The following is a 21,690-nucleotide window of genomic DNA, read 5'->3' as shown; positions in this document are numbered from 1 at the left end:
TACTGTATTATGCTGTACAGTACTGTGTGGTGCGGTGCTGTGCTGTGCTGTGCGATGCTGTGCTGTGACATCATCTCCCCTTGGCCTAATGTCACTGAGAACATTTCAGGCATTTCACTCAGATCACTGCAGTCACTGGCTGCTTATCCCAGTCACTGTGATCAAAACCACAGCAACACAATGCAAATTGAGAGGATGCTGAGCATTAAGTTTCAAATGTGCCTGCACCTTTAGTGTTGTTACACAATTTGTCATTTCAATACAACATCCAAACCTGAATCCAAGTCGATAGGAGACCAAAATGCCTCCTAAAATGTGAAAGGTTTCTGTGGTAAATCAAGACCTAAGAGAAACATTTAGGGTAACACTTTCTGTCAAACTCTCATCTATAATGCACTACAGATAACATCAGAATGCATTATAATGGTCGGTATGAGAATTAAGGATGCTTTGTACAATACATTTTGAGAATTTCAGTTGTTTTTGGGTGTTTCATTGTGACAAATGCATAACAGATCTTATATTAATAATGTTATACAATAATACTTCCAAAGCTTTGTATCAAAGCTTTTATAAATGAGTAAATAGAACCGACAATATTGCAAATTACACAAAATGCAAGAACAGAAATGATAAAGACATTATTTTTCATGTGTTCTTTGTGTTTTGTCTCTCTTTTGCAGGGTGGAGACCTCAAGCAGGCATAGGTGGTGACTCTTAATTGCCCAACCAGGCCTCTAGGGGGCATTAATGGCTGCTGGCTTGTTCTGTGTGTGTCATCTCCTCCTGACCAGCACCTTTTGAATGGTTTAGCAAATACTCAATTTTCAATACTTTTCCTTTAACATTCCTTTTTTACTGATGTCTTGCTTATGTTGCGTTGTTTTTCCAATAAACTTTATTAGTTGAGTCGTATCCACCCATGGTCTCCCTTTAGATGTTGCATTACCCTGAGCCTGGCTTGTAAAAAGTCAGTGTCGACCAGGATTCCCCGATCCTGGTCCTGGAGGGCCAGTCCGTGTTTGCAGATTTCTCTGCTCAGACACACCTACTAAACTTGCTAATTGGCTAGTGAGCTGAATAAGGTGTGTTCGAGCAGGGAAATCTGCAAACTGTGTCGCAGAACGACCCTCCAGGACTGGAATTGGGAAACCCTGATGTAGACTATTAAATACCGTTAGCAAGTACAAATTTTGAGTTTAAGATATCAGGAAATGTTACCTCTTGTTCCTCCAGCACCAGCAGGTCCTGCCAAGAAATTGTATCATCGTCACTACATTGTTACTGACAGTTTGTTCCAGTTACATTTCGGTGGTTTCCCTGTTTATTGCCTGCATCTGTTACTGATACATTTGCTATAGTCACTGCTACAGATTTATTCCAAATCAAATTGCATGTGACCAGTAATAACCATGTTTGAATACAGGAATACAGTGAGTCTTCAGCATCAGACAGACGAGGGTGACATTGGGCCAGCCTGAGCCTAACCTTCTGGATCTCTGGGTTGAGTATCTCCCTGGGGGCCTTCTCAAACCTGTCAAGATTCATGGCACTGTGAAGGAAAACAGGCGAATCAGAGTGAGAGTCGGAGCAGACATCCACAGACTCCCGAGGCAGAGGATCTGGCTGGCGAGTCAGGAACGGCTTTCACTGCTGCCCGTGGGTGACTATGACCTCACTGAAGTGTTTGTGTGAATGGACACTTGAACCCGATTAATATTTAAAGAACAGCGGGTCAAATGTACGTTACTCTCCAGTTAGCTAGAACTGGCTAGAGATTTAATTGCCTATAAAACATACTTAAAATATGAATAGTATGACATAGGTGAGAACAGACAAGAGTTTCATGTAATAAAACTAGATGCTGTCTGCATGACAACAGCGCTTTCCCCTGACCCCCCCCCTCCCAATCCCTACTCCTCCCACACACCCCAAGCTCTAGTCCCCCTACACTAGGCTTGGAGGCTATCTAATGATTCATACCATCATACTGTCCATGTAGCATACCGCAGTATATGTTATTTTGTAAGATTACCAATATAATATGTAAAGTACTAACTCTTCCAAGCAAAACGGAAAAATATTACACTTACCTTAAAATGGACTTGACTGATAGTGTTTTTGTGGGGCTGTAAGGAAGAGAGATCTTGAGAGTTCCCTGTAGAAGACGGATGGACAGAATCTATGTTTAGGAACATTCCTTCTCTAATGTCATTGAAGAATCACCCAGGATTTTTGATTCCCAGATAGCCCACAAAATTCCTTTTGACTTTACCACACAGTGAGAGTAAATTATGAGACGTGAACTCAAACTTAAATTTTAGTAGCAGGCCACTGGACCACCGTGTTTGACCAGAACATGGGCATTATGGGAAATAATACTTTTGGTAATCATTTCTTTCCTCCTTTTACCCAGCAACACCTTTGAGATGCATACACTTTCTCTTCTGCTCTTCCTGAGTGGTAAAATTTGGCTTCCTCTGCCGACCCCCGGAAGATGGGCTCCCCCTTTGGGTCTGGTTAGGGTTTCCTCTGCTGCCCCCTGCAGGACGGGCTCCCCCTTTGGGTCTGGTTAGGGTCAGGACTTCCTCTGCTGCCCCCTGGAGGACGGGCTCCCCCTTTGGGTCTGGTTAGGGTTAGGGCTTCCTCTGCTGCCCCCTACAGGACAGGCTCCCCCTTTGGGTCTGGTTAGGGTCAGGGCTTCCTCTGCTGCCCCCTGGAGGACGGGCTCCCCCTTTGGGTCTGGTTAGGGTTAGGGCTTCCTCTGCTGCCCCCTACAGGACAGGCTCCCCCTTTGGGTCTGGTTAGGGTCAGGGCTTCCTCTGCTGCCCCCTGGAGGACAGGCTCCCCCTTTGGGTCTGGTTAGGGTTAGGGCTTCCTCTGCTGCCCCCTATAGGACAGGCTCCCCCTTTGGGTCTGGTTAGGGTTAGGGCTTCCTCTGCTGCCCCCTACAGGACAGGCTCCCCCTTTGGGTCTGGTTAGGGTTAGGGCTTCCTCTGCTGCCCCCTACAGGACAGGCTCCCCCTTTGGGTCTGGTTAGGGTCAGGGCTTCCTCTGCTGCCCCCTGGAGGACTGGCTCCCCTTTGGGTCTGGTTAGGGTCAGGGCTTCCTCTGCTGCCCCCTGGAGGACTGGCTCCCCTTTGGGTCTGGTTAGGGTCAGGGCTTCCTCTGCTGCCCCCTGCAGGATTGGCTCCCCTTTTGGGTCTGGTTCCTCCTAAGGTTTCTTCCTTCTAGGGAGTTTTCCTTGCTACTGTTGCCTCTGGCTTTGCTCACTGGGGGTTTTGGGCGTGGAAAATGTAAAGTACTTCGATACGATGTAATGTTGTGAAAATGCGCAATACAAATAAAATTTTATTGAATTAAATTGAATTAAATTAAAACATTGTCAAGGAATAGTTAGACAGTACAGTGCCGGGCATGAGAATGCATGTAAACTATTTAAGTTCATTATGTTTAATCTTAAAAGTCCCCCAGGATTTCCTTTAGTAATATGTCTTGTGCTGCATAAGAATCGTGAAGCATTGCCTCAGCAATGATAAGCCAGGTGTCACTATATACACGGTGGAAATACGATGCAGCTACAATAACTCTGGAACTCGACCTGAGTGTGGTCATGTGATACTTCAGAGTAGCAGCACTGAAATATTCAGCTTTGGGGGATCCATCTTTGATTACCTTCACTGCATGGCTTTTGCAAGATACTATTTCCTTTTAAATAAGACAATGTGCTTCACATTTATAAGGCTTATAAATTCTAAAAGTTAATGATGACTGAAAATTTTATGGTATAAAAATTAAATGCGTGCATTTAGAGTTCCCTGGATTTATTACTTCTACAAAAAAGTGAAAGGGATTGCAGTCATGCAGAATATGGCACATTCCCATCCTCCGTCCTTGTTTGTTTATCGCACATACAGCTGTGCTTTCATCCTCCTTTTTACATCCATGCTACTGGCAGGGTTTCCACACCAGAAGTAGAGGGGGAGCGGTGCATCTCTCTCTCTCTCTCTCTCTCTCTCTCTCTCTCTCTCTCTCATTTCATCTTTCTCTGGGCATCCTCTATAATTATTTAGCGTGAAATGGCAGAAGGGGGAATTAAAGAGGAACTGAAAAACTCCTAAATCACAAGAGTGAACATGCACACCCACTGCAGAGTAGGAGACGCGCACAAATAAAGCCCACAGAGCTATACGCACGTGTGTGTGTGTGTGTGTGTGACATTAGTCACACAACTCGATATATTAATATATGCATAAAAAGGAAGGCAGCCCATGTGTCAGCACTCTCCCTGGGAGCTCCTCTGCTGGCATACGCTGCTGAACAGGCACTAAAGCGGCGCAGTAATTGCAGCCATGAGAAAACGGCCCTCGCAGCTGCCATGCAGACTGGGTCACGACACAGAATGCTACCGACTTGGGAAGACACATCGTATGTATTTATCTTAAGGTCTCACTTTGGCTTTGTGCCCTCGTGCAGCACAACATACTGACTAATTTCTGATTAGCGTAAATCCAGCTCTTCATTCAGCAATGAGTGAATGAAGTGGACATGTTACAGGAATATTTTTACAGAAACAAAATAAACTGCTAATTGCTAAGTTACGTTTATTGACATAGACTTAGAAAATGGCTGCTAATGGTCTTTGCCATCTTGTTAAAGGTGAACCTGCATTTCTCTTTCGGTCTCTCACGTTCACCTCACTGAAGTTGCTCACCGCTTTCCTCCACAAGATGGCCCGGTACTGGGGCACGCGCTGGTTGTTCTGGTCTGACAGAACCACGGACAGATAAAAAGGGTTCTTTTCAGCATCGGTTCCAACGTAGTTCTGGTGTACTGAGTAATGGAGAACAAACAACAGCAACAAAAATAGACTGTAACACTGATGATGAGCAATAATAAAGCTTCAGCTTGTTTGAAGGACGTGATGGCAAAACCACTCCATCATTGTTGTGTTGTGGGGCAAAAAGGGTAGGAATCAATTGTGAATTAAAAATAGAGGAAATTTCAATAAATTGGCTGGACCCTTTCTGTGCAAGGAAAACCAAACTTTATGAGAAAATACTTTGCACAAACATCTATCACTGTGGCCAAGCTCAACCACAGTCTAGGGTCTGACTACATTTTTTGAAGAGCTGGGGCTGAAATTCAGTAATCCTCAGTCGGTAAGGCAACATATTCATCCTAAGAGAAAGGAAACCCAAATCCAATTAAAATCAAGAGTGCGTGCTCCTGGTCTCCACATAAAAGGTATTCATCCTGATTTTATCAATTAACTGGACAAAATGTGCCCTCCTGTCCCTTCTGTGCTCTTGGAGAACAACAGTGCAGCTGGACGATAATGCATTTTTAATGACCTTCATCATTAAGCTCTGTGCCAACTGACTATTGCCATGTTGACAAGATTATTGTAAGAGGAGATCCTCATATTTTAATTGTGTTAGATTGGAGTGGTAGGTCTGCCTAGTCTCACACTCTACCATGGATATTAAAGCTGAATGTAATTCCACATTGTGACTCACCAGCAAGGGGTCTAAGCATATTTTAAGACCTTTTCCTGCATCCAGCGGCAAAAAGAATATATCATAATATTGTTTGACAATACCTTTCTGTCTGCAACTGTAGCCAGTGTGGTAGCAGTGCATAGTGGGATGTCTGAGCAGTGTGCAGTGAGCGACTTTGGTATATCTTATGCAAATCAGGTGTTCTAACCATTTGGGTTCACAAAAATGTTGCAAATAATAAAAAAGCAAGTTACTTTTTAAAATGTGTGTTTATAGTTAACCTGCTGAAAGCCTAAAACTTGTATTGCAACCTTTGCTTTGAAGGGAACTGGCGTAAGTGAAGGATTCTACGAAGACCCAGAGAATATAAAAAAAAACGTTAGAAAACAAAAGTAGCTGTATGAGCCATCCTTTCCTGAGTTGTACAGAGATTAATACAATATGATTTCTCAGGAGTAATCATTTTGCCATATAAGTAGAATTTGTGTGACTGTATGTGCTGCAGCACCAAAACGCGTAAATGCTTAGATTTTTACCTCTGTTAAGCATTTAACTATCCAATTGACTCCATTGTCTTATTCAATAAACATTATATTATCCTTTTCTCTAGAGAAACTAAATGTGTTAAGGCAATTGTATAGTTAAACCAGCTAAAGAATTGTGATTAAGCCTGAGAATAAAGGCTTTGGGTTTGAGAGTACGGGGAGATGAGCTTTCTAAAGTCATTCTGATTCTTTCTTAAATCCTCACTAAAAATTATTAAGATTTTTGCTTTCTTCCAACTAGACCATTTCATAAATACTTACCAATGTAAAGAACCACATGTAGAATTAAAAATAGCCACTGTCTTGGCAAGCAGAGACAACTTGAATTGAGGACAGGATCACCAGTTAATTTGCTTTCTCTGGATATCGTCTCTTGGCTACAGTTGACTAACAGCACATCAAACAAAGAAGCTCCAAGCTCCTGGACGAAGCACAGCTGAGAAATGCTTGTGTTATTGTCCTGCTGCAGTGATAAACATATTTGTCACAACAGCAATCAGTTTATACTTCAGGTATTAGAGACATTGCTGCTGTGGTCATTGTAAGGCTACATTGTACAATTTGGTCTGGCCATCACTACTGAAAGATTCATACATTATCCATACTGGTGCTTTCTACAGTATATATCTGTTGCATAGTTAAAGCATCTTCAATGCTCGTGGGAGTTTTGCTTACACAAAAATGTTCTGAGGGCAGAATGAAAAATGATTGGTTCAGTGAGCTTGCCAATCAGATAGAAGAGGAGGTGGGTCCAAGCAACCAGAGGACGTGGGACCAAACAATCAGACTTCGTGGTCCCGCCTCCTTTGGTTGTTTGGATTCACCTCCTCCATAATCTGATTGGTCATCTCTCTGAACCAATCATTTTTTTTTCTATCCTGAACATTTTTGTATACGTAAAGAACATATTCAATGCAGTGTAGGTGGCCATCAAATAAATAATTGTTAGCTAAGGCTTTGTTTGTCCTAACAATGTTTTCTAGTCAAATAAGTTCAGATAAATAAAACCAAAGGCATCACAATTATGACATTAATTAACCACTATATGGTACAAACTTGGATTCTAACAGTATATTAAAAACAACAACAATAATAAAAAAATCCTAGTTGGTTATTATTATCTGTTTTGCAACTGGCTGTCTGGTTCATTTAGTTGTTTTTTCCTATTCATCTTTCAAATTACAGGCAGCACTCACAGATCAGGATACCTGATTGTGCGTGCCCTATACAAATGAGTAAATTAGGCTACTGTTCATATTACTGTTTCAGCCTAGATTTAGTAAACCACTGGCAATTAAAATCTGTGCTGGTGTTGCTAGTTGCCGCAAGAATTAAGTGCATGCGAGTGAGTCCTCCCCTGAAATATCAAAGCTGCAGACTTTGTGATGAATAGAAAGGCATTTTTAACTGACACTTCCTGGCAGTTCCAGTGGCACCGCGTTTACTGCTCTTGTGAATGGCGGCAATAATTTATATTGTTGGACAACCATGGAACGACACTGATGCTGCCACAGATGTCAGTCTGCAAAATATAAAACAACCTTAACTGGTGCCAAATTATTCAGCCGGATCCCTGAAATGGATATGGTCAATAATGCATTTCTCCTCATGCTCAACAGTATAGCCTCTGGGGGTGCAGTAAATAAGGCCAGCTGTCCACATGCACATACACGTGTAAAACTCATAGGAGACGCTTAAAGGAATTCATGCTTGTTCTGGTCCTGCGGTTATTACCGCCACAGAGAGCTACTGTACCTTTAGCGTGACCCCCAGACACAAAGCCCACATACTTTTTACTCTTGTTTATATAATTAACTTGTTCAAGAATGGGCCAAACAGAACAGTTTCTCTTAACAAATCACATATAAAAATCTTCCTATACATTCATAATGAATATATGGAAAATAAATAGCAGCATAGGAGGTTGGAGAAACTCACCTTTCCCTAAGAAATACTTGAAGAACCATCTGGTGTGGTATTCTGGGTTCTCTAGGTGGACGTCGGTTCTCCTCCATGTTCCTGGGGTATAGTCTGTGATCTGCAATCACAAGTGGTACAGAAAACCATCTACATATGACCTTTAAAGATGCAAACATGCGTGCCAAATAAATTAAAAATAGTTTAAAGAATTGCAAAATTAAAAATTCTGCCGTAATTTCCAAATTTCGTGGCAGCGCGTAAGTTAGTTCCTAACTCTGATGTTGGTTTTTCATAGGAGCTGATGTTTGGGGGGAGGAGAGGGAGGGAGATGTGAACACGTATTCCTTGATACAGTAACATAGGCTCGCTCGCTAACGGGAAGTAAGATCAAAGCAAACGCAGAAAACAACGCAAAAAAGAACTCATTTAGGTTGTTGGTTGTTTAAATGCTCCCAAAATCAATAACAAAAATAAAAATATTAACTTTTAAAACCATTTTCTTACGTAAATGTTTTTGATAGGAGTTGAGGAGAGAGAGGTAGGCTAGGTATGTGTATGTACTGTAGTGTGTCATACAAAGAAAGCAACTCTGGGAGAACAGGTAGAATATTCAGGGTTTTATCCTGCTGTCTGAGGAAACCCCAAAGACTGGGCCTCTCAATTAAGCCACTTTGGTACCTTATTTTAAAATACAGAATACTGCCCAGTGCTCATTCCAAAAGCTACAAAGTTGAGTTATTGCAGTTCTGTGGTTCCTGATGCTTGCTTGGTGTCCTTCTGATCTACGCCTGCCTTCACTACGCCCAGTCTCCAATCTGTCATGCCTGACCCGGCTGAACCATTCCAGCCTCCAGCCCAACCCCACCCCCTAACCTCCTGTGGTCCATCTGACATCAACTTTAGCCTCTTCCGCAAAACAATGGTTTCCTAGTTTTACGACTCTGTGCCTAGATCCAGCTCATTTCACCAGATGCTCTTACACAGGGATGGCAAACACTCACTATAACAAGCAGAAAAGGGAACACTTAAGGAATAATGTGTTACAGTGAGGTAGGTAAGAATATGGATTTGTAATCTGAATGTTGCCAATTCAGGGACTATATTACATTAGAAGCTACTGCACTTCTTCTGAAAATATCAGTCCTCTGTGGTTTTTGTTTGCAGTGTAAGATACACTGAACCTCTTATGAGAGGCCTTTTTCATTAAGATAAGCAACTTCCAAGAAACTCTAAATATCCCAGGGCAAGAAGAAACGTCTTAAATTAATTCACTGATTCCTGTGTTTAAATACCATAAAATATTTTTGTGTCGTTGCTGTGCATTTGTATCCTCAGCAAATTTGAACACTGCTACATACACTTTAAGAGGTAAAAGAACCTCCGCTGCTATCTAGAGATACTGCCTTCATTCTTTCGTCTTAAAATTCTGTCATATTCTGATCACATTTCATCCTTCATTGACAAAGTCAATTGTTTATGCTTAATTTATCTAAGACATTACCCTTTAGCTAAATATTAAATGTTTTAGATTAAATGCAATCCTTCCAGGTATTTCAGGTTTTAACCCTTATGAAACAATGTAGAAATTGTGAGCAGGGCTTGCAAAAAGATCCTCCTACTTCTTGGAGTGCAGCTGTAGCATGAGAATTGAACTGTCTGCATAAAGGTTCAAACCTGACCTCACCTTGACCCATGAACTGAACCTGCAGCTGTGCCACAAACCCATCATAAAATGTTATTTTGTCTACAGCCAATTGTTATTGAATTAAACGAAAGGGCTGACTTGGAGGGCTTGTTTTCAATAGTTTCAATGTGCCAACAAATATAAAATGCGGGTAATTATTGTAATAGTTTCTTATGATCAGCCCTCTAAACTACAGTCTACCGAAAACCACGATGCAATAAAAGCTAAAAGATTTAGATAATGAGGCTGTTCATCTGTGACAGAGGATCACACAAGCCTGCAAAACACACCACTAGTTACTGGTTTTAAACACAACACTAGGAGCATGGCGCCATACTGGAAGAGTGACACAACACAGTGCAAGCTACTATCTGCCTTCTTATGTTCTGAGAAGATCCACAGGAGGTTTTTGTAGGATCAAACAGTTAGCCAAGATGGCTCTGGTCAACCTGAACACTCCTCCATGGAAGAATGCCAGTTTATTTCTACCACCATGATGCGGCTGGTCAAAGTGGGTAGAAGTCAGACCTTAGACTTGTCGGTAATATAGATCTCAGCTTGTTCACTCGACGGCTGGCCCTATGCTCAGGATGAGGCCGTTAGTGTTTTGGCCAATGCAGAGGAGGACTGCTGTGCTGCAGTCATTGATGAAGCCCTCCTGTCAATTAATGCGCCACAGACCAACATTTTAACCTGAATTCCTGCAGGATCCACGGATCGGTCTTTCTGGGATGCTAAAACAGACTGCTTCACATTCCTCTCAGTAGAAAACAACAACAACACTACAACAAGGACTGCTATGCTTTCAGTGTGGCGAGGCACAGAAAGGGGGCAGTGTGGCGGGGGTTTGCGAGCTCTGCCCTGTGCACCAGGCTGCAGGAGACACGGAGTAGAACGGCACAAGCCACCTTTTGGAAGAGACTCGGCAGAGCGGCAGGCCTGAGCTCAACACAATTCAGTCCTATTCTGAAGGACCAGTTATCTCAGCTCTCCACATTGCTATGAAAATACAGGCTGTTTTTCCCCTAAAGTGGACTGACTCCAGCACAGAAAAGGTACACACTGTCATAATGGAGATTCTTATGTTCCAAAGACATACTGATCATTTTATAATGTATATGATACATATAAAATGTAATTAGATGATAAGGAGAAAATATACATCTGTAAATAAACAAAGGGAATATACACCATATATATGACATACCCCTGGCATCTGGACACTTCCTGTGAAAATCAGTATCTGCTAAGTTTCAATAATTTTTCCAGCCCAGTACATGATCAGGTGCTGCTTTGTTCTCTAAACATATACAATGTTTTAAAGCTTATGTGTTACTTACTCAAAAATTCATTATTCTGGAGTTTGTCCAAATCCCCTGGTAAGCAACACCACTTCTGGAAGGGCGGTTGTAAGCGTGGCTCTGAAGATGATTGATTTTAGATTCAATCCAACCTTGACAGATGATCACGGCATTTAATACTCCTTTCCTCCAAAAAGGTAGCTTGGTCTTGCTGCTTAGTTGACATTATAATCCAAACTACCTGTTTTCACATATTTTTACCCTGTTTAAGATATATGTTTCACAGATGCAATTCAGATTACGTGCCTTTTATATGGGTACAAATGTTGTCTCGACCTGGCCACCAGAGGGAGCCGAGGGATGACTTCATATTTTCTTGCACCAGTTCACCTGCTTACTAATTGATTGCCTAATTAGCAGACAGTCCCTATATCTGAGCTGAGATAGGTCCACTATTTGAGTTGTACCTCGCGGCACTTTTCATGTTTTGAATGCCGCTGTTGTGGTTGAATGCTTTTTCATGTTTCCTCATCTTTAAAGGATCTGGTTTTTGCACATGATTGAGTTGTGCATTGCTCCAGAGTGAGATAAGGGAATGGAAATTTGATGTTTATCCCTGTTTTATCAAAACTTTCACAGAGAGGGCTACAGCTCTTCAACTGTGTACCCAACTTACACTGAGAGCAGACAGACATCCAAGGTCCTTGTGACAGTATGAATCCAGCAAAGAAGGATCCACTTCATGAGGTGGCTCGACACTCAAAGAAACATGCTGGGAAGCCCTCAAGAGCATCTGCAGGAGCTCCTGAACAGCGCTAAGCAATTAGCTGAGTCAGCTCATCATGCCTATTCCTGTTTTGATTTGGAAAGTCAATTATGCTCAACTGATATTCCATCTGGCCCAAGGTGATCTGAACTCACCCTATTCCCAGCTCATTAAGGACCTCAGGTCCTGGACCTCCAGAGCTATGATGGCAACCCAGGTAAATTTAATGGCTTCCAACTCAGTTTTCTGTTGTTTCTGAACTTCAGCCAAAGTCTTTCAGCGTCAGAAGACTGGAATGGTATTTGTATTTCTCTTCTCTCTGACTTTGCTCTGCAGTGGGTCACAGCCATTTATAATCAGCAGTCTCTGATGTGTATAGATCAGAAGATTTTCAATACAACCCTGCAGCAAGTACTTGGCTCATGGGAGTTTTACTTACACAAAAATGTTCTGAGGGCAGAATGAAAAATGATTGGTTCAGAGAGATAACTAAGGATATTGTAGACGAGGTGGGTCCAAGCAACTAGAGGAGGTGTGGCTAACCAATCAAACATCTTGGTCTTGCCTCCTCTAGTTGCTTGGACCCACCTTCTCTATGATCTCATTGGTTATCCCTCTGAACGAATCATTTTTCGTTCTGCCCTCAGAACAATTTTGTGTAAGTAAAACTCCCATAAGCATGTGCTTGAACCTCCAGTGGGGGATTGGGAGGCAGCAAAATAGATGGTGGATCTGTACCAGGGTTTCAGTTCAACTGCAGACTCTCCCTGACAGTGAATTCCAAACATTGGTGGTGAAAAGCACATGGAATTTTCTCAGAATATTCCATCATGGTTTCTCTGATGTACTGACGGGTAAGCCTGTGAGTAGAGAGTGGAAGTCCTGCTTGGAGGACTTCATAACTATGGCTATTTGAATTGCCAAGAAGAACAGAGGAGACTGGCCAAGCAAGATTTCAGCTTCCCTTTCTACAGTCTTCATTTCCTAAGGCAACCTATTCCAGTATGCAGCCTGCTGACGAGCTGATGGAACCAGGATGAAGCCTCCTGAAGCCTACAGAGAGGGAGAGTCGCAAGTGAGAGAAGCAGTGTTTTTACTGTTGGGTTTTCAGTCATCTCTGCATCTCTTGCTCTGGGCTCACTGCGAAAGGCAAGGCCTTGCTAGGGGAGAGAAGGACAGTCGCAAAGAGAACAGCCTTTCTGAAAACCCTCTTTCCCATCTACTTCTGCTTGCTTCTCTCAGTTAGAATGACCCATCCCTTGTCACATTTGTGGATTCTGGTGCAGTTGACACCTTCATTGATATTAGGTTGTTCCAAACATTGCATTGTCCCTTGTAATAGAACAGGGGTGTCAAACTCCAGTCCTGGAGGGCCGGAGCCCGGCACATTTTTGGGTTTCCCCTCATTTAACACACCTGATTCAACTCCTTGTGCTGATGACCACACAGCTCTTGAGCTGAATCATTTATGGTGGAACAGGGAAAGAGCTAAGCTACACAGGGCTCCGGCCCCCCAGGACTGGAGTTCGACACCCCTGTAATAGAGGGTTCCTGCTTTAGATGGTAAGCCCACTGGAACTATAATTCACTGAATGAGTAATTATGGTCTCCACATGATCCTCCCCAATCTCCCCATACCTTATCATGTCATCCTGAAATCCTCTAATCCTTGGTTAGCTATACAACACACAGTTCTCCTGGACCAGTGGATTTTTAGTTTGTTGGAGTTCTACATACCTATGCGATGACATACTTTCTGTGTCTCCAGTTGTGCAACAATTTGTAGGACTATAACCCCTGAGCAGGTGCGTTCCAGACATGCTCCTTCAGAGTCCTCTGAGCCCTGAGACAGGATTCCTTCAGTGGCTAGATGTTTTTTGTAGCTATGGACAGTGATCTCTGAAAATATGCGAATTATCATGGCCTCAATAAAATCACTATTAAGAATCGGCATCCTTTTATGTCATCTATATTTGACATCCTGTGGGAAGCAACTATTTGGCGTAAGAGTGGAAAATGGTATTTAATACTAATAGTGACCATTATGAGTACTAGTTGATGCTTTTTGAGATAGTAAACACTCTTGTTTTTCTTGTTCTTCATGATATGCAAAATCAATTGGTATTTGTCTACTCAAATACAAATATCCTGATCTTCTCCAACACTCACAGGTGCACATTCTGCATGTGTGACAGATCCTTCTGAGGATCTACGAAAACCACCACTTTGCTAAAATGTATGTGCATTCATACAAACCCGTCCTGCCTGTGCTCAAGACAAATTGTCTAATCAGTGTCATTCTATGCTCCTATTCTCAATGGAGCCAAAAGAACTCATTCTGCACAACATGGTCAGAATACATGGCATTCCAATTGACAGTTTCTGATCAGGATCTGGGTTTTATTTCTCATTTGTGCTGCCTCTTTGGCTGCCATATCAGCCTTTGTCTGGGTGGTACCAGAGACAGACCAGCAGGCCTGAACAGAGGGTCTGGCTCTCCTCTAAGGACCTGCTGCTGATGATCCTGCAAGTTAATCATTTACCACCTTTCCTATTTCCTATTAACCCCTCTGCAATCTCCCTTGGATGTGGTGGTCCTACTTATACAACGAGAAGACTAGATTCCTATCACAGTGACTGGGGCACTCAATACTTAGTTAACTGGAAGGGTTATAGCACTGAGGAGTGGTGTCCAGTTTCTGATACATCCTGGATCTAGAACCTCCACTATCACCATCCTGACTGTCCTGGACCATCAAGGGACGGCCTCAGAGGAGGGTGTCATATCTCAACCTGGCCACCAGAGGAAGCCAGGAGACATATCTTTTGCTCCAGCTGATCTATTTACTTGCTGAATTAGGAGAATGCCTACACCAGATTCTCTATTTAAGTTACACGTATAGACTATGCACCTGTTGCTCAGTATTGGAGGTTACCTGCAAATACTACTTTGTAAGTGAAAATTTTGTTTATTCTTTGTGATTTTGAATCTATTTCCACAGTCCACAAAAGGTGAATTTCTACCTGGTGACCTTCTGCCATTTGAAGGCCATGTAACTCTTCTCAGAATGATTCCTACTTTAATAAATGCATATCTATGTGAACACAATATATCACCTCAACTAGTTGTTCAGACACAGGCCAGTGGGCTCCATGTTTCATGATGTGGAATTCTGCATGTGCCCTGACGCCCGGTTTCTATGCACCACACTACAGTCATCAATGCAGTCATCGTAACCATTTTTAAACAGTTAAGCTTTATCATAAGTCAGAACACTAAGCGAAAGGTAGGAGGCCCAGAATCTGATGCAAACTCAATAGAGACGCAGCTTCATGGGTTCACAGAGCGCGTGTACAATGGCATGCAGCGCTTCACTGTGGCTGAAATCCACTGTTTTCTCTCCGCCTATTATGTATAATTTTGCCGCAGGCTTGCAATTCAGCCTCTGCCATTAAAGGCCATGAAGGCAGGATTCAGAAGGAGTCAGAGGAATGTCTTTCATATGTCGCTTGCCCTTTCGACAAGATTGACGGGCAATTTTCCATCCGCAACCACCGGCACACCGAAGGATGATCTTGTTGGGGAAAAAACACACAAGATGATCGAATATTAAGGTTTCTTTTGTGGTAGAACGATGGCTTGCCTTGCATATACTGCATTTTCTTTTCAGTCTTCAGTTTTTCTATGGCACCACAGAAAGACCACACTTCTGCGAGTGTCCTAACTGTCATGCATATTTCACGTTGAGCAAAGGAAACCCCCATAATGCAGGAGCTATATTAATCTCCCCAGCAACAGTGATGCACTCTGATATATAAAAAAGGGTAAGAACAGTTTTGCTTTCCTTATATTTTGTTTGTGATCAAAGGGGAGGCAGGGAAATAGCTTGGGGTTAAAAAAAAAGTAAGGTAACATTTTGATAAATCTGTTGCAATACATCTATTATAATACCATTTTCACAACAACAAAAATTACACGATAATACAGCATACGTTAGTGACAATCACATTGTGACTTGTGGAGTTTGCATGCTGTCCTCATGGGGTGTAAGTTTCCTCTGGTTCTGTCTGTTTCTATCCGTGGCCCAAAGACAGACAGCTAGGCTAACTGCAGTCCACTGGTGCCGTCACGCCAGTACAAAAAAACCACGTCATCTTTGCAGTGCCAAGCGAAAGTGGGCGTGGCATAGGGTTTTGTTTCAAGACAGTGTTGGTGCAGTGAAGTTAATAAGGAATAATGTTAACAAGGAATAAGTCACATTCAGTTTGCCGTTAAAATATGTATTTGAAAACTGCTTACTAATTTTTTCCCTTGTGCTTTGCCAGTCAGTATTGGTGAAATGAGTTGCACTCAGTGTATATTGTAACATTAGCCTTCTAGCCTGATAAGCTAGGTGTGATGCATACTAATTAGTGATGTTATAAAACGCACTGTAATATGCTTTTACCTTTGAGACCAGTTCAAATGCTCACTGCCCATCATGCAGCTTTTCTCCTGTTTTTACATTCTGACAATCGATCGTTATAAAGCATTGGTTGCCTCCCATTTTGTCCAACAGCCAGTGAAACTGAAAGGTCAGCCCCTCCCACATCGCACCTGATTGGTTGAGCTATGCAAAGTCATGGGGCAACCCCACCCACACCGCACCTGATTGGTTGAGCTGCGCAAATTCGTAGGTCAAAATTCAATTGACGAACTCTCCGCAAAATAAATGTGAGGAATCTGATTTTCATGTTGTGCAGCTATAATGGAAGTGAATGAGACGCAAATATTTTTTCGCGCCAATGTGACTAAACCTAAATTCGGCCACAGAGTGAGCATGCATGAGACTGACTGACATCCCATAAGGCATCCCTGGCCTTGTACCCTGTGCTGCCTGTGGTAAGTTTCAGGTCACTCAGTTACACGGAGTAATGAATACGTTGTAATGTAGATGGATGGATAGACGGATGAATTATCAGAGAGAAGAAAAGAGCCATATAAATCGACTTCCTTTGTCAGGGTTCCCCGGGAACAAGAGGAGACTATGTCAACACAATGCTGGGAGAATCCAGAGAGGAAACGCTAAAGCTGACGAAAGCCCTGAGCACTGAGGGGCCTGGTGTTACGGACTGCTTAACGTGGGTTTTACAGGACGGCAGCACTAATGCCTCACCCTCCAGTCCCGCCTCTACTACACGTGGTGAATGCATGTTACACGTGTTATGCTACTTTCCTCCTACCGTCCAAAGACACATACTGATGCACACACAATTAATTATGGGTCAACTTATGGTGTTTTGACTTTATGATAGCAGGCATCACTTTGAATGCTCCCAGCTACAATATGTTCTACTGATGCCTGGGAGATGACAGCATCAACCCAGCCAATGTTTCCAGTGTCTGCAGTAATCGCAAACGTAAACATCCTACACAATGCTTAACAATGTACCATTCAGTGTGTTTTTTCTGTATTTAACCAAATTTTCCCAAGCATTTTATGTCTAATATTACTAATAAATGCCTAAGTATGTCATATCATCTTAATGTTTGACTTACGATAGATTTATTAGAACGTAACCCCATCATAGGTCAGAGAACATCATCATACTCTCACTTTAATTGGTTTTAAGGCAAAGTGCTAGACAGAGGTGGATAGTTCAGGTCCAGAAAGTAAAAATCCGGACCAAGATTTTGTTTTAACCAACTTGTTAAGTATAAAGAATCACAGCCACAGAGTACTCATCTGGTTGAGTAAAAATCTTGGTCTGGATTTTTACTTTACGGACCTGAACTATACAGCTCTGGTTCTACAATATGGGGTACTTTCCTAATGAATACTGCAGACCCACGGCCTGCTGCAATTACTGTGAAGCTGATAAGACATTTATATTTCTTTGGTAGCTTTGGGTTGTCATACATTTCATTCATTTTTCCAAGCCAGCAATTCTAGTTGAACCCTCAAACAAACTCAGAGCGATTCCAGGTTGCAATAGCAAAACAAATGGACAGCTTCTGATCACTGAATGCCTGTCAACCCTATACCCTTCTGCAAGGACATATGCATGCATGACTACGCTGCTCCTGCTAGCCCAGAGCAAGTTGCACATCTCACCAATCCTGGTCCGCTGCCACCGACTACCAGCTAGAACTTGTACCAAATTCAAGACCCTGGGACTGGCATGAGGTAAGTGAAGAACACCACCATATGTATGATTCCTCATCAAGCCCCACAGCCAGTCCAGATAGCTGCGGTCCCCCACATCAGGACATCTGAATGTTTCATGACATCATGGTTTTGACCTATAGATACATCTGTTTATTTTTGGCCTTGGTCCCTGTGTATTTTTAATGCATGTGCTTTCATTATATACATACATTTAGAAGTTTCGATCTGTCAGCTACATCTGTAGGTGTGAATGCTTAGGAAAATCCATCAAAGACATTTTTATTTTCAATATCATCTGCCTTCGCCCACGTTTCTCCAAGTCCTGGTCCGCGCCAGCAAACATTATGTCTTCCCATATGGCAGAAGCTCGTCTGATACATCCTCCCGTCAGCCAGTCGGTGTTTGTCATGCTGAAGGAGCGCATAGCTTGCCGTGTGGGCGATTCGCAGTGCCCGGCGCATCCCTAGAAGGGGTCTTACACAGCATGTTTCCATTCTCTCCCTTCTCCAGTGAAGCCATGCCAGTGTTTTGCCATTTATAAGCGATGGATGATAAAGTCCCAGCTCAAACCCCTGGCCGAGCTCTGGGACTTTGCCCTTGGTCAAAGCCATCTGGGAGCGCCTACTAGAGAAGTGTACTATTTTATATTCTCTTTTTAAATAACATTTACAGTGAGTTCCTGAGGTATCTGGATCACTCTTAAGTTTAATACATATGCTTTCAAACTTTTTAGCATGACTTGTTATACCTTAACATGAATAGATTATGACAGTCAATGAACTTTCAAAATTATTTTTCTTTCAGCAAAAAGAGAAACTGCAGTTGCAGGGCAACTGAAAAAGAACAAGAGAAGATATGTAAGAGAGACACTAGTGGCCTCGAAGTATATCTCTTGGTGAGTCTGTGCCCCAATGAATCAAGGCTACTGTGAGCGTTTGAGGTACTATGGTGAGTCCGTGTCCCAATGAACCAAGGCTACTGTGAGCGCTGATGTGTCAAAGCCATGATGCTGGAGACAAGGTGGCATGCAGTGCTTTACCTCCTGGGACACTGCATTCCCCACAACACAGGACAGCCACTGCAGTGCACTACAGACGTCTTAAACCTCAGAACAGAAACTCATGGCCGTTCATGATGCATACAACCTGCCATTAAAATTTAAGCAAATTTCAAAAGTGAATTTTCCCTTGCTGGGCAAATATTTACAAGTCTGAATTATACTTTCCAGCTTTAAATGTTTGTTGCTTTCTGTGACTGTGAGTCAGTTCTCCGGTCAAAATTCTTAGAACATCTACTTAGTACTGCTTTGTAAATCAGAAAAGCACACATGGGCGGAGTTAAACATTTAAATAACCACACCTCACTGGACAACATCGCAGTGCCTCTGCCCTCCACCTCGAGACCAGGAAATGGATCCTGCTGCTAAATCAGGCCGTCTTGTGTGACGGAAGGCTTAACAGCTTATCAATAAGGACCAGTAGAAATCAGGCCCGGAGACACTGGCCTGACAGATGGCCTATTACGCTGTGACTTAGAGGCAGCGCCGAGCTCTCACGCAGGCTCCCAGGGACGTGATGGTAATCAGGGAGTGCAGCCCTCATTAGCATGCCGGACGGAGGCCCAGCAATGATGGGTGCCAGGTGAGGAGACCAGGGCTGGGGATATGAGGCCTGCCAGAGCTATGGTGAGTCAGCCATCCCCTCCGCAGTGACGAGCTTGCAGTCTCTGCACGAGGCGTGCTTCACCTGCTTCCCCGTGCATTGCTTCTTTCCCACCTTTGCAGCAGATTGTCACAAGGGGCCGACCTATCGGATGTCAGTGAAATACCTTTGCTGTACCAAGCCGGCTTGCCTCTACGTGGATGGAATCCTTCCTGCAACGATGGGTTCCTACTATAAAGGAAGCCAAAGGTAAACATAGCTGGCACAATTAATAATTTCTGATTTCTTTCTTCTGTACACGGCACAACAATTACAGCATTAATTTAAGTGTTTAAAATGTCGCTGTTTAACATTTAATTCCAGATATTGTCGCTGGAAGCATCGTGAGCAAGGAAATTAGGGAGTGTTTTCATCACATTAACACTTATTGCTGCTAGTGGCTTCCAGCACGTGAGACACATGCTGTAGCTAATGAGAAAGCCGTGGCCGTGTCCTCTTCCAGATACACTCCACAAACGTCACATCAGATGCGACATTGCATGCCAACATCCCCTACAGCCTGGGAACCTTACTGAAGCCCAGATTCATCAAAGGAACTACTGGGCCTGGGAACCTTACTGAAGCCCAGATTCACCAAAGGAACTACTGGGCTTGGGAACCTTGCTGAAGCCCAGATTCACCATAGGAACTACTGGGCTTGGGAACCTTGCTGAAGCCCAGATTCACCATAGGAACTACCGGGCTTGGGAACCTTGCTGAAGCCCAGATTCACCAAAGGAACTACCGGGCCTGGGAACCTTACTGAAGCCCAGATTCACCATAGGAACTACCAGGCTTTGGAACCCTGCTGAAGCCCAGATTCACCAAAGGAACTACCGGGCCTGGGAACCTTGCTGAAGCCCAGATTCACCAAAGGAACTACCGGGCCTGGGAACCTTACTGAAGCCCAGATTCACCAAAGGAACTACCGGGCTTGGGAACCTTACTGAAGCCCAGATTCACCAAAGGAACTACTGGGCCTGGGAACCTTACTGACGCCCAGATTCACCAAAGGAACCACCGGGCTTGGGAACCTTGCTGAAGCCCAGATTCAGCAAAGGAACTACCGGGCCTGGGAACCTTACTGAAGCCCAGATTCACCAAAGGAACTATCGGGCTTGGGAACCTTACTGAAGCCCAGATTCACCAAAGGAACTACCGGGCTTGGGAACCTTGCTGAGGCCCAGATTCACCAAAGGAACTACCGGGCCTGGGAATCTTACTGAAGCCCAGATTCACCAAAGGAACTACCGGGACTCGATGCCTATGCTGCCATACCTGCATATTTTACCAAAACTGAGTTATGACCAAAATCTCATAGTTTTTTACTGTTCAGTGTCAGTGCAGTTACCATGTTCTGCTTTCATGGGGTAGTATGTAGGGTGTCTGCAACCGGCCTGTCACATCACAGGATCCCTCTGTGTTTAGATTCAACATCTGGCTACTAATCAGTGTGAAGTCATTCAGTGCAATGCACCCTGTTCTCATTTTAAGGTACAGATTGCACCCAGTGTTCTGAAAAGGATGCCACAAGTGTTGGAATTTTAATTAATTAAAAGTATAAGATTCGGTGAAAAAGCAAAGTGGCAAGCTTGGCTCTCTGGGTAGCCGGGGGGGAATGACAGGGTGTCTGCATTTACGCCGAGATGGTCCATGTTGTCATAGTGACTGTCAGGTGCTCTGTTTCCTTGCGCTGAGGCAATGTAACAAACTCCACATGAGGGATTCAGGCCCAACCATAAACTAACCCACATATTATGCCTTTGGCCTCTTTGTTAGGCTCCCGTGATGCACAGGAACGAGGCGTAAAAGCCCCTCCGAAGGTCTGAAAGGATGGATGCAGGGATGATAGCTAAAATATTTATATGGACAAAGTGCCTTCTTTGTTTTTCCCTCTAGGGTGGAGTAACAGTGCACCGACTCCGACAAGGACATGCAGAACCCGCCCCTCCCCCCCAAAAGCGCAGGTGGGGGGGGGCGCTGCGAGACAGACACATGTCTGTGGCCCGTCTTAGTGAAGCTATTTGGTTGCCAGTGCTGCTGGATGTGATGTCAGGTTACGATAAGCAAAACTCTCCAAATGCACATTACCATGAAAACGCATCTCGATAAGGAACACGACCG

General features: G+C 43.4%; 1 protein-coding gene across 4 annotated transcripts in view; it reads right to left on the bottom strand.

Moving 5' to 3' along the window:
* garnl3 (GTPase activating Rap/RanGAP domain like 3) overlaps positions 1-21,690 on the bottom strand; it is a 113,407-nt gene that overhangs the window by 33,411 nt on the left and 58,306 nt on the right. For all 4 annotated transcript variants that reach the window (XM_072714515.1, XM_072714518.1, XM_072714516.1 and 1 more), the window contains exons 4-8: positions 7,985-8,084; positions 4,715-4,833; positions 2,094-2,158; positions 1,489-1,552; positions 1,222-1,248 (exon numbers count right to left, since the gene is read on the bottom strand). In XM_072714515.1, coding sequence (XP_072570616.1) covers positions 1,222-1,248; positions 1,489-1,552; positions 2,094-2,158; positions 4,715-4,833; positions 7,985-8,084 — 375 coding nt within the window. The remainder of the gene's footprint in view (positions 1-1,221; positions 1,249-1,488; positions 1,553-2,093; positions 2,159-4,714; positions 4,834-7,984; positions 8,085-21,690) is intronic.

The sequence above is a fragment of the Paramormyrops kingsleyae genome, chromosome 7 (genome assembly GCF_048594095.1).
Source record: "Paramormyrops kingsleyae isolate MSU_618 chromosome 7, PKINGS_0.4, whole genome shotgun sequence".
NCBI lineage: Eukaryota > Metazoa > Chordata > Actinopteri > Osteoglossiformes > Mormyridae > Paramormyrops > Paramormyrops kingsleyae.
The sequence above is the reverse complement of the archived record's forward strand: the minus strand, read 5'-3'. Positions and strand labels throughout refer to the sequence as shown.